The 13,239-nt window shown below is 42.1% G+C and overlaps 1 protein-coding gene across 4 annotated transcripts; it reads left to right on the top strand.

The window, feature by feature from the left end:
* Positions 1 to 170: 170 nt before the first annotated feature.
* ZNF706 (zinc finger protein 706) lies at positions 171 to 8,529 on the top strand. Of its 4 annotated transcripts, XM_067537324.1 has the most exons (5): positions 2,447 to 2,604; positions 3,133 to 3,316; positions 5,960 to 6,096; positions 7,446 to 7,553; positions 8,225 to 8,529. In XM_067537324.1, exons 3-4 carry the CDS (start codon positions 5,962 to 5,964, stop codon positions 7,539 to 7,541), a joined length of 231 nt encoding a protein of 76 aa, XP_067393425.1. In that variant the 5' UTR covers positions 2,447 to 2,604; positions 3,133 to 3,316; positions 5,960 to 5,961; the 3' UTR covers positions 7,542 to 7,553; positions 8,225 to 8,529. The 4 variants fall into 4 exon arrangements, with proteins under 4 accessions (XP_067393424.1, XP_067393425.1, XP_067393428.1 ...); XM_067537323.1 differs by lacking the exons at positions 2,447 to 2,604; positions 3,133 to 3,316 and adding an exon at positions 171 to 189; XM_067537327.1 differs by lacking the exon at positions 3,133 to 3,316 and having other exon boundaries at positions 2,460 to 2,604.
* The last annotated feature ends 4,710 nt before the right edge of the window (positions 8,530 to 13,239 follow it).

Here is a 13,239-nt window from a genome sequence, read left to right as displayed (position 1 = left end):
GCAGGCTAATTAGCTAGAGCTGGTCAGTTCTGGTGCTTAAAAGGGCAATCCATCCCATTACAATAAGCTTGTATTTGGTAGTTTGATAGAGGTATAAGAACCTATAGTCTGATTATGGAAGGTGACATATGAAAAAATCTGCATCCCATGTGTGGAGGGGAGGAAAGTATATGAAGCACCCTGAGATGTGTGAGTATATAAGGGAAGAGGCTAAAGGCTGCATTTTAATGTGTTAAAAGGGTCTGACCCCTATATCTAGAGTATGCAGTGGTGCAGATGAATGGAGCCTGATTATCCTCTCTTTCAGACTGGTGCAAATCCACCAGTTTAAAATTCATCTGAGATCAGAATTGGGGCCGAAGACCTTGTCTGCAGGGAGATTTTTAAGGAAATAAATATTCTACTGTTGCAGCTCCATTGCAATGTAATCTAACTTCCAGTATTTAGAATATTGCATCATTCTACACCTAACACAATGGGCTTCTTGGTCTATGCTCCCTAGCTTCTATAAACAGATTACAGATTCCCTTATACCAGTATAATACAAATAAATATAATAATAATAGACCTACTCTGAGCAGGATTCTCTGGGCTCCCTCTTCACAGGCCTCTAGTCCTTCACAACTTAATCCCTTCTTAACCAGCTGCTTGAGTAAAGTCAACGCTGGTATCTTCACTCCACTGTTGTTCCCATCCATTACCACCTACCTGTCAGCTTCCCCTTAAAACACCTTTGTACTTCTCTTATGCTATCTCTTGTGCATCGGGAAAACCCCTCGTAAAAATCTGTAAGTCACTATCTTACTCCCTTTCAAATCCCTTCTTAAACCTACCCAAAGATGCCTATGAAACATCACTAAACAGAAGATGAGCTGTGACTGTCCTTTACCTTTTTTTCTATTCCCTCTTACTAACTCCCAAGTTCTTCTCTATCCTTTCATTGTACCTCTACCCCCAATTAAAAATAAAAACAGTCCAACAGCAAAACGTGTAATTATCAAACCTGTGTCCACTGTCCAAATATTCCTTTGCTTCCCTGTTCTAAACCCACCATCTGTTAAGGACAATTTCTTTATCTGTTTGTACCATGCATAGCAGAGTGGAGCCCTAATTCTTACAGGAGTTGTTGAGCACTACAATTGACAGCTCTTTTGCTTTGTCAGAGCAGCATAAAGCATCCAAAGTGTACAGGCAACTCTGGTTTTATTTGCAATTGGTTTGGGTGGCACTATAAGTGAGAGGGACACTATGTGAAAGGGGATGGGGGAGCTTAGTGTGAGTCCCCCACTCCAAATGTCTCTGTGCTATACGGGATCCTTCTGCTCCTGCCTCAGTTTAGTGAAGAGGTTCTCAAACTTTTTTTCTGGGACCCCCTTTGAAAATATTTCAGGCTGTGATGACCCCCCACACAAAAGTGACAAGCCACCCCCATGCCATGCCACGCCACATCACCCTTACTTCTATGCTGCTGGGGGCCGTGCCACCTTCAGAGCACCCAGCCAGCAGCCCACTGCTTTCCAGCCACCTGGCTCTGAAGGGCTGTGGCTGTCAGCCACGGCATGTGCTGGGGCTGACAGCTCGTAACCCCCCCATAATAACCCCGTTTGAGAATCACTGATTTAGTGCAGTGCGCAATAGACTAAGGCAGCGGTGCCTTTCAAACCAGCCCTGGTGGTACAGCCACAGTGGGAGATTTTCCCCAGTGTAGACGCCTCCAGTATCTCATGGTGGGGCAAGGAGGGGGCCTGTAGTTCAAGAGATGCCAATGGTTTGAGTTCAACAAAACGGACACGTGGCAAAGGGCGGGCAGGCAGGCAGGGTTCTGTAGCGCATCAGGCTCCAGGGCACAGAGGTAGCGGGTTCTCGGGCTCAGGCATTCCCTGCTTTCCATCTCGTCTTCTAGTTGTCTGGGCGGGGGGCGGGGAGGCCGAGCAGGCGGTTGAACGTTTAGGGTCGGGGAACCTGCCCCCGACTCCATCCCCACGTGACCCAGCACAGGGCTCCCGCCTAACTCGCCCTTCCCCTCAGGGGCGGAGGGGCAGGCTCTTGAGCGGGCGCTCTGCCAGCCTTTGCCCTCCTGCCCCGCGGGGCGAGACGGGGCTTTTCGCCGTGACTGAGGCACCCCCGGCAGGAGCGCAGGGAGCAGCTTTTGTCCCTGTCCCTGCCCCCGCCCCGCATCTGCAGGGAAAGGAGTCAAAAGAGCGGCCCCGGCTCCTCCCTCCAAGGGGCGGGGCGGGAGACCGCGGCAAGCAGCATCCGGGCACCGGGGGCACGTTCTGGAGCTGCGGCTCCGCCCCTTGTTCCTGTGGAGGCCCCCGCCGCCCGCGCGCGCGCGCGTCTTCCCTTCCCCGCGTTATGTAAGAAGGCGGTGTCGCCATTGGCCGGCATGATCGAAGCGGGGCAGGGCCGGAAGTCGGGGCCGACTCTAGCGGGAGCGCGGCGAGCGTGTGTTGTGCGCACGCGCGCGCAGCGCGGCTGGGGCGGGGCGCGGCGCCGCCGATTCCTCCATCCTCCTCTCGGGCAGGCGGCGGCCGCGGCTGCTGCGGGGCCGCACGGAGCCTTCCCCACCCGGTCGCTACCGCCCCGGCCGGCCGGTTAGTCCGGGTAAGCGGGGGGCCCGGCTGGGCAGGGCAGGGCGCTGTTGTAGGGAAGAGCCAGGGCCTTCCTCCTGGTGCCCCGGCCATGAGGGGAGCGGAGGCCCGCAGACGGCGAGCGGGCCGGGGAGGGCGCAGTCCAGGGCGAGGCGAGGGGGGCTCGTTAGGCCGGGGGCTGACCCCCGCGGGGGCGGGTGGCCGCGGTCGCTCTCTGCCGGGCGGGTGAGGCCTGCGCGGGCCTGTGGTGTGGGGCTGGGGGTGTCCGGCGGGTGGCGTCGGCCCTCGCCCCGACCGGGGACTGCGTGCCGGGGAGACCCCCGGGGCCGGAGAGGCGGCGGCGCTTGGCCTGTGGTGGGGGGCTGAGGCATAGGCGGCGCCCGCAGGCTGCGGTTCCCGGTGGCTGGCCGGCGTCGTCGAACCCTGACAGTGGAGTCGGGCCCCGCGCTCCCCGTCCCTGCCCGCCTGGGCCTCGAGTCGCGGCCGGGCACAGCCTTGTCCCTGCGCCCACGGGCTCCCCTCCCTGGCTCGTCCCTTGCAGTCCCGTCCTGGAGGGCACGCCGGGGGGCTGCGCTCGCTGCTCGGAGCCCAGCAGCCGCTGGCTTCTCCCCGGCCCTCGACTCGGCAGGGAGAGGGTCACCCAGGAGGAGTTGAAGTACTTCCACGCTACACTCCGGGCCGGACGGACTGACTTCTCTGCCTCAATCCAGGCTGCTGCGTGTGAGGTTGGTTCTGCTTCATCACAAAGGATTTGAGCACAGGGCCCTTGGCGATTTTGCTAGAAACTAAACTGGACTATTTTAAACTACTTGTAGCCGCTAAAAATATCAGAGGAAACAGCTGTAGCTGTCCCGTCTCGGGACATGAAAGTTGTTCTTCTAGTTTGACTTTTTGGTTACTTGTGATCCTGGTTGTCTTACAAGAAAACGGTACATTGCAATACCATAGGTTTCAATTGAGTGTGCTAGTTGACGTTTGCATCTTCTAACTTTGCTGTGACTGCTTTAATGTTAAAAATCTCTAAAAGGCATTTTAAAGTTTCTCGTATGTTCTGTCATGCAAATCTATATTAAATCAAGGTTTTGGGCCGGTTTAAGTTCTTGAAGGGTGATTCTGCAGTTAAGAAAACAGGGAAGTTGTCATAATATGTTGTTAATTCTGAAATATGGAATTGGCTTTGCTGTGACGGAGTGTAATTGTTTTAGGCAAACTTTGAAAGTGATGGCATTGCAGTAGTCTAAGTGTTAGAAATATTTAGCTTCTTGTTACACTTAGTGTTCAAATTCTGCATTTTGGGATTATGTTAAGTGTAAACAATAGTGTTTTAAAACTAGAAGAGCGGCTGGGCCAAATCTGAAATTCCCATATTTTTCAAAGAAATGCTCATTTAAATGAGAACTAGACAAAACACACAAAACCAAGCTCCATACTTACAGGCAGCCTCAACATAATAAGCCAGTGTGCTTGTCTAGTGGCTTTTTTAGTAAACTGATATCAAGGCACTAACTAAAACATATTGTAATGCTTTCTAATTGAGGTGCAACTGTTGTGGGGAGAAATAACAGATTACTAAAACCCATTCTGTTTCCCACATCTGGATGTTTCTTTGTCTAAAATGAATTAGTTTTTCCTTATTGTTTGTTAAGACTATCTTGACACTAATGTAGAGTAGAATTTAGATTAATGAAATCTTTTATTAAATTTAACTAGGAAGTTAAGCCTTCAGTTAACTGTAAGAATCTTTGATCTCCCTTGCTTTTGAAATGGGAACTGCATGTTCTTGGGTGTACTCTACATAAACAGTCTGAGGCCCCTGCTGAGATGCATCAGTGTAATGGCAGCTTCAGCTGAAACCATCAATAGTGAAACTTTGACAGGTATTTTTAATGTCCTGAAAACTCATTGCTAACATAGTGTTTGTTTATTGAGATAATCACTGCAGCATTCCTTTAAATAGTTTTGATACAGAAATAGTTAAAGCAGGCTTGGGAAGTCCTTGAACATAAGAAATCTATTGATTTCTGTATCTTTTCTCTAAGAAAACGTGCATGGAATTTTCACTTGTTCATACTTTTTATTCTCTCACCTTCTGATTTCATAATTCTTTATTGCAGTTGGTAGCTATAGAATTATATGGACTATAAATACTTTGAGGGTAGGGACTGCCTTTGTATTCATACAGTGCTTAAGCTGGGTTTCCAGGTGCTTCTGCAATACAAATAAACATCAGATTTAAAAAATTACTTTAGATGAGGAATTAGCAGCAAGAATAGAAATTTGGAAACAAGTTTTCCATGAAACATTACCTGTTTCACTAGATAGAATAACTGGATAATCTATTTCCATGTCTCATGAACATTCTTCCCCTGATGGTGGGTGATTCTATCCCGGAGGGCAGCTGTTGTCTCCTCCTCCTCTTGTCATTCTATATGTAGTAGTAGCTATTGATGGAAGTAGCTAGCCTAGTTCCCTTGGTTCCAGCTGATTTTATAGACCTACTCTCTTTGTAAGGAAGAGCCTGGACACCTATAAATAAGGATCTGATTCTGTCTTGGGGGTCACAGATTCCGTGACTACTTCAACTTCAGCACACCCACAGTGGTGGGACTGGAGCAGCTGTCATTCCCCATTCAGAGCAGTGCTGGGGCTGGAGCCGCAAGTGGGGCTCTGACTGTTGGTTTCCCCCTTCCCCCCCGGGTATTTTTAGTAAAAGTCAAGGACATGTCATGGGCTTCCTATGAATTTTGGTTATTACCCATGATCTGTCCATGACTTTTACTAAAAATACCTATGAAAAGCTTAACCTTACATATAAAGCAGCTTGCAAAAGGGAGAGGCAGGACCATGTTACCCCAGCTTTCCACAGACCCCATAGAAACCAGTGGTCCATGGACAACAGTGCAACCATTGTCTTGACGCTACTAGGATCTGATTTAGGTTTCATGTGGAAATGTTTGGGGCTTTATTGCTTAGAAAACCTAACAGATTGATTAAACCAAAGTGAGCTCTTTAAACCTGAATTTCTTTACCTGGACAGGAATTAGAAAATAAGTGTATATAAAAGGAAGCAAATTGGTTGTTCTGTTTATGCACTGAAAATACCTCTCTAAAAAGATGGGCTTTGAAGTGTCATTTAGGAGGTAGCTTTAGAATGAAACATACTAATCACTTTTCATATAAAAAGTACTGGGAGAGTGCAGAGGTGTTTAAACAAGGAACCTGAACAGATGTCTGCCTCATGTGAATTACAGAATTGTAGGTCATATGGAGAAAGCATATGACTCTTTGCTCATAAGGATACCTATCTAAGTCGGCTAGCCACAGCAGTCTCTTTCTCACTTAGACTAAACATTCTTCTTTGTTTGTAGATATGGCTCGTGGACAGCAGAAGATTCAATCGCAGCAGAAAAATGCCAAAAAGCAAGCTGGACAGAAAAAGAAACAAGGACATGATCAGAAGGCTGCAGCCAAGGCTGCCTTAATATATACCTGCACTGTCTGTAGGGTAAGGGGGATCAGAAGACAAAGCATTATTGTGGGCAACTCTTTTTTAGCCTAGAATAGGACTTCTATAGGAAGAAGTTGTGGAAACCACAAAGTAAATATTTCTGTGGTAATAATGGGTTAACTGGCTAGTTGCTCTAGGCATATTTGTAGTTACTATGTATATAATGAGACCCTATTACTTTGTTAGACTGTAGATATAACCTTAGCTACATAGATAGCTCAGAAAGAGCAAAGATGGCTTCCTGTGGGTACATGTAATGATCAGCACCTTGTAGCTCAGTGGTTCCGAACTGCTTAATTGCAGGCTTTTATGTTTGTTGCAGTTGGTATGCAGTACAATGCTTCTCTAGATGTCTGAAATCACTTCCTGTTTATATTACTTGATCGTTAAATGAAAAGATGCTTGTCTTGCCATCATTGGTGGCTGACATCATTGAGCATAACACTAAGAGCTGTAACCAGGGTTTAATAAATCGTTATAGATTTCTGCCAGAATAATTGTCTTGACAAGAGAACAGAAATTTAAGTATCTAATCAGATTCTGACTTTCCTCCTGACTGGCTTTCCTGTGTCTTTCCACTTAGTGCCTTCATTTAAAGGGCCCGCAGATGTCACTGTAATGAACTGTAACAGAAAGCTTCCAAATGGAGGACTGCTCACTCCAGTGCATATATCCCATTCTTTTCTGCAAAATAAGCCAGCTTTCCTACTAATGCAATCAGAAGTTAGTCTACACATTTTTAGAAACAATAAGTTAAGATGGCTCATGCTGTTTAGTGAGTCACCGGGGACTACAAATAACTCTTTGGACCGCAGTATACCATTGAGGCTATAATAAAAATGAATTTGCTTCATGGTTCTACTAAAATATACATATTTATCCTTTGCCTGAATTTTGAAGGGGGTAGGCTTCCCACCAAACTAGGATTTTACAGATAAATTAGAAAAAACTTGACTTCTGCAAGGAGGTTTCTAATAAAAAATGAGCACACATCTTTCAAGATGTTCTTGGCAGGTGACATAAAACAAGTGTTTGATAGTGATATGCTGAAAAGGGGAGTTAAAAATCAGGATTGTTGTTACTATAGAGCCAGAGATTCTTTAAAACTAGCATAGTAAGCTTACAATAGCATCTTGATAGCCTGTCAACTGGATGTACTATGGCAGTAAGATTGATGAATGTACCATATATGTATATCACTAATGAGACAGATCAAGTCCTCTGTTGATCTTGGTGAAGAAAACCTAAGGTTTGAAATGGGGAGAACAGTTTAGTATAAAGATTTTACCTAACATACTTCTGCCATGCATAAAGATAAATGTCTTTTTTTTTTTTTTTTAAATCAGACACAAATGCCGGACCCCAAGACCTTTAAACAGCACTTTGAGAGCAAGCATCCTAAGACTCCACTTCCTCCAGAATTGGCTGATGTTCAGGCATAAAGTTGTTTACAGGTCATTACATAACTTTTTAAAAAACTAAGTCTGAGTTTACTGTTTATCATAATTAATAATTAGTCTTGCCCCACTGGCTGAGATTTGAGAATTACTCCTTTTTCTCCAAATTGAAAGTTAGCTTGAAACTAAAAGCACATCCTTAGGTCACTGAGCATGAGAAGCAATGTAATCATTACTACAGCAGCATCAGCAGGAGGCCTGGCCCTTGATTAGACCATTGATGCTAACTTAAAGAAAAATATACAGCCCTAGGTGAGAAGCTTACCCTAATGAATGTGAAGTATTATTCAGGTATTCAGATTAGAAACATAAATTACTATAAATACTTTTTTCAAAGGATACTTTATTTGCTTTTTGCTGTACAACCCTTAATGAAATTAGAGCTGTTTAGCACATGGCTAGATATTTAGACTGTTACACCGCCTAAAAAATATGCATACTGTTTGGCATTTATAAATAAATTATTTATGTAGCTATTAGTCTTTTGAGAATATTTGCAGGGTAGCTAAACCAATGGGATATTGCAAAAAACAAAACTAACAACTAAAAAGTCTTTGGTGGTTCATAATTAGTTCCATGTTATGGTTTTCATTGATTAGAAGCTAAACAGTAGTTGGAGCAACATTGTGCAACAGTTCAGTTTAACTGAATTCGTGTTTTTTTTGTAGGTGAATTTGTGGCACCTATTGACTCGTCCGAAGTCAGACCTTACGTAACAAAACTGCAGCTGCTTTTCTAACAAACTGTTGATCAACATAAATGAAGGGGTTACAGAAACATTCAGATTTTTATGCTGTTTCCTCTTGAGCTTCATGCAAAGACGATTCTGTGTAAATGTACAGTTGTGCCCTATCTGGAAATCCTGAAAATCAGTCCATACTTGTTATAAACATTTTTTACAATTGTAATTATACTGATGTTCATATTGTGTAAAATAACTCATTTAATAAAGTAGTACTTTGATTTTACAATATCACAGGTTAAATGCTTGTAGAAGTTCTGTTTAAACTTTCCACGTTATCTGCCTTATAAAATCCTGATGAAGTCAAAGTGGCATTCTCTCCATCCTGCCAAAAATTTGAGCAGTTTCATTCCACTGAAATTAATGTACATTACAATAAGATGAGCTAAACCTTAGCAAAGAGGATGCTGCTTATATTTACCTTCCAATGTGCTGCCTGCTTGAGCTCAGTTACTAAAATTTAATTTTTTGATTCAAGAGGCATAGCCAACTTTTAAAAGCTGCATAGAATCATGGGACCTCCTCCTTTTTTGTTCTGTTTATTAGGGAATGTCAATACTATAAGCCATTTAGAACAGGTCTCCTTTACTGTAAGGGAACTTGTTCCTTGGGTTCATGCACTGGCGAGACTCTTGTTAAACAAGTAAACCTTAAGGTTTGACAAAACTGAGACAATATAATTTAATATTTCTGGGCATGCTTATCTGAATAATGTTCACAAATGCTATATCAAGTTAAAGTAACTCTTCTCTTCGTTGTAAAATTAAGTTGGAAAGACTATAAATGCACACAAGCAGTCAACCACACATGTTCCCATCTCAAATGTCTCGCAATTTTAGTAGCAACTTTTTTCAAGAAGCATGCAAAGTAATCAAAGTATAATGATATACTTATTTGACAACGAACTTAAAATAGGATTGTTGGAAAGTTCAGAGAAGCCAAATGACTAACTGGAAGTGATGTAGCTAGTTAAATTTAAATCAGTCCTGACTTATGAACATTACCAGGGAAAATTTAGGCTTTACCTAAAACCCCTAGATGAGAGTACTTGAGGGCAGATTTAACCTTCATGAAATGTATTGTTGACTGGATTCTAATCTCAGATGTAGAGCACAAAAATGGAAAAAAAAAATATAAAACTGCCATGTATTTGAGTTGTGCTGGACAGTCTGCAATACAGTAGTCATCCTAAACATATAGGGTGAGACTGCCAAAACAGAACGTCAGAAATTGATTAGACAGGGAGGGGCAATACTATGAATTGCTGAGAAATTAGTTATTGTGGCTGCATTTTGTTGTAACATTCCCTTATTTCTGCCAGGTGAAATAATCCTTGGTACATGTTGAACGCATTCTTTGATTTAATGAAATTCACTTGAAATAGTGGTATTTTTGGCATATCAAGTCGAATACAGCCTCTTTCTGTGTCCACTTACTTTCCCTTTTAATGAATTACTTACGTGGGGCTAGCTCCCACCTCTTTACTATGACAGTAAAATTGTGTCTTTGTAAATGTTCACTTTGGCCTAAAGTTTCATTGTAATATACCCATTCTGCCACAACTTGCATACCCCTAAAGTTTTATAGGTACCCTGTTTGCCTGCTGAAAATAATCCAGTACTGCACTAGTATACCTGACATTGGAATGTAGTCCTTCATTTTTTCTTTCCTTAATGTTACAAATTAATCCAATAACTGCATCCTGACAGACTGACTCCCACAAGACAAAGAAATCTCTGCCTTTCAAGTTGGTGCTGTGGTGTACTTAAATATTCTCATGCTGTAGTTTGTTCAAAAATAAGATGAATTATACCTTAGCAAAATGTTCCTTATTCTGATTGATATTTGGTAGTCTGGCCTTATTCAGGAGAAGGTTCTGGGATGCATCCTTTTTTTTTTTTTTTGGTTTTGTTTTTAAAAGGTCCTAAGCTGAAAGACATATTTTGTTTTAATTTACAGAGTGTGTAGCACCAAATAATGGTGGTTTCATAATATTGTAGCTAATGAGCAAATAAGATGGATGGAAAGCTGCATCATGCTGGTAGGACAAATAACCTACTTTCATAAGAATTTTGTTGCATTTTGAAAACTGTATGATATAATCTAAAAGTAGCAGTATCAACTGATGTTTATGTAGTTAAGGCAAGGATGCTCTTCAGTTTTATATGCTAATAAACTCCCTAGTTACAGCTGTTGCAATCTGAAATACTGTAACTTTTTCTAATAAATTGAATCTAAAAGTATGGGGAGGGATTCAGGACTAGATGGGGGAACTGTCCTCATTTAGTATTGTCTGCAAATACTCATATGGAATTAAAGAATTGGGGGGGTAAGGAATGGGGAGTTTCCTCTCCTGTCCTGAACTTGTGGATTGCACCCTGATAACTCTGGCTAAAAGACACAATTGTGCATTGTACTGTGTCTGATTAAAGAGCAAGTTAAAAAAACTCAAGTGTAAAATGTGATATTTCCTGCCTGATAAAAGCAGTGTTCCTGCATTTTTATTAAATGTATTTGATGCTGGCTGGACAGCTCTAAATCTTGAAGCTATCCAACTACAAAAAACAATTGGCAGGGCAAACTTCCCACCTTTATCCTGCAAGGATGACTTGCCTCTATGCAGGGACTGCTATATCTTTCTCCCCTTTAGAGACTTAGCTGCATGAAGATGTTGAATCTCTGTAACAAAAAAATCAAGTGAAGTTAATAGGTGATCTTAACAAAGCAGTATTTGTGTTCTGTGTGATGTTCTGGCATTCACTTTTTAGCAACTTCCACACCTCTTAAATGTTCTGCTGTGAAGCACAGTGCTCTTCACTGCAAGAAAGATTGACCAAGAGAGTTAGTTGTATTTGCAAGCTACATAGTGATGAAGATCTGTGTTCCTCCAAATTGTACTTGTGTTGAAACATAATATAATACCACTAAAATCATATAGTAAATAGAATTTACATATCTTATTTAAACATGAGTTAAGTTCTAAGGCAGATCTAAAAAGTGTAGCATAGTGAAGATTGACAAATGGCAATGTTTATCAATTAAAAGTCAAAGCATAGTAAAGGGTTGAATGCTGACACCAATTAATTTGGAAAGTTCTGACCAGCAAGCTGACTTTGTTAAAGAATACAGAGTAAATGGTCAACTTGCTTTATATGTACTCAGTTCACTATTTCAGACTGTTCTTGTAGTAGAGCCTCCTGGCTAGATTAGATTTACAACCTTCCAGGCATTCTTGTAATGGCTGTACCTTCAGCCAACTGTTACAGGCTTCTAATTCTCAGTTTACACATTTAGTGTAATTATTACATATTTAGTGGTTTCACCAGAGATGTCCCATCATTCAAAAAGGATATTAGACCCTGTCTATGCAATACCTGCAGTTTTGCTTGCAACAACTGTTTTAAAATGAGCTCAATATGTCTGTCTGCATTAATAGAGAGTTGTGGGATTTTTATATTTCAAAAAAATCATGATGCTCCAAATCATGTCTTAGGTAACCTACTTTTTCAGAAAGTCTATAATTTAGTTTTTAATCAGGGTAGTTTTTGATTGTAAATCCGATTTAGTCTGAAAGCATGTTTTAAAACTTCTCAATGGGGTTAAAAGCCCCACACAGAATTAGTGATTTTTGCGTGCCTCGATTTTATAGGGTTCAACCTAAGACATCTTAAATATGGGGCCTGATTTTCACAGTGTTGCGCACCTATCCTTTGAATATAAACCTTCCTTTAAAGATACCTCAAGTTCATCATCCAAAATCACTAGTCCTTGAAAAACTTGACTAGTGTGAACATGGCTGAAGTGTCTACCCTGTCCTTAGCTGTCAGTGGTAAACATGTAAATTATCATTTGAACTGCTATAGAATTTTGCTTATGTAGAAGTTGATCCTCTAACTATATTAACTTCTGAACAGGCTAAATGCTATTTATGATACAGTATTTCCTAAATTGGTCCTCCAATATGGACAGACCCAAACTCTGCTTAAACCATATTAGAAATAGGCTCTGGCCATGCCTTTTAAAAATGTTTCTAACATAACTTGGCTCTGTACAGGGTAGCCAGCCTATGTTTGATACAGGTTTAGGTGGAACAATGTTGAGTGTTCTAAAGGTGGATCTTGGAGCCAGTGTAGAGAGGGCTACAGCATCAACACACTGCCCTTGGGGTGGTGTCAGGTCAAGCTGCAAAGCAGTTTACCTGACTGCCCTGCCTTTTTCCTTGATTTTTTTTCCCCTCTGTAAAAGGTATTAAAGCCATAAATACTATGATAAAAATCATAAAGTCAAAGCTGCAAACTTTCCCACAAAGGTTTAAGCTGTGTTAAGTATTTACTCTCTACATGCTGGGAATGGCTAATTTCCAACATTCTTAGTATGAGGTATGAGTATTGCAGGGCAAGAGCTTGCATCCTAGACAAGAACTGTCCTAATAAATCTGTTGTGTGCTTGGTAACTGTTATGCACTCCCCAACATTGTATTGCACTGATTTTTTCAGAAGCTGAATTAAATGTGGTTCTAATTTCACTCATCATATGTCATTCTGACCATATCCTTTCCTTGAATCCCTCCTCTGGCTTTCAAGACCCTGCATAATCAATCTTACCCCTTCCTACTTATCCATCCTTCTTTCTTTTCACTTGACACCAGTTCTTTCCACGCCGGTGATGCACCCTCAACACACCACTTACTTGTGTGTCCCATAGTCATTTGCATGCTTTCTTTCATGCCACTCCTTAGGCATGAACTGCCTTTGCTGCATTGGTTCTCCTCATGCTAAATCTGCCTCCCCTGTCCCTGAGAGGCCTAGTTCTACCAGGATGTTCATAACAAATTAAGTAATAATGGTACGATTGAGTGGAAATTGGGACTAATTTATATAATAAATGTTAATATCAAGATATGGCCAATCGTCACCTTCCCCATTTCATTTCTGTGTTGTG

This window comes from Emydura macquarii, unplaced genomic scaffold (genome assembly GCF_026122565.2).
Source record: "Emydura macquarii macquarii isolate MOO-44397 ecotype Brisbane River unplaced genomic scaffold, CSIRO-AGI_Emac_v2 contig_383, whole genome shotgun sequence".
NCBI lineage: Eukaryota > Metazoa > Chordata > Testudines > Chelidae > Emydura > Emydura macquarii.
The sequence above is the reverse complement of the archived record's forward strand: the minus strand, read 5'-3'. Positions and strand labels throughout refer to the sequence as shown.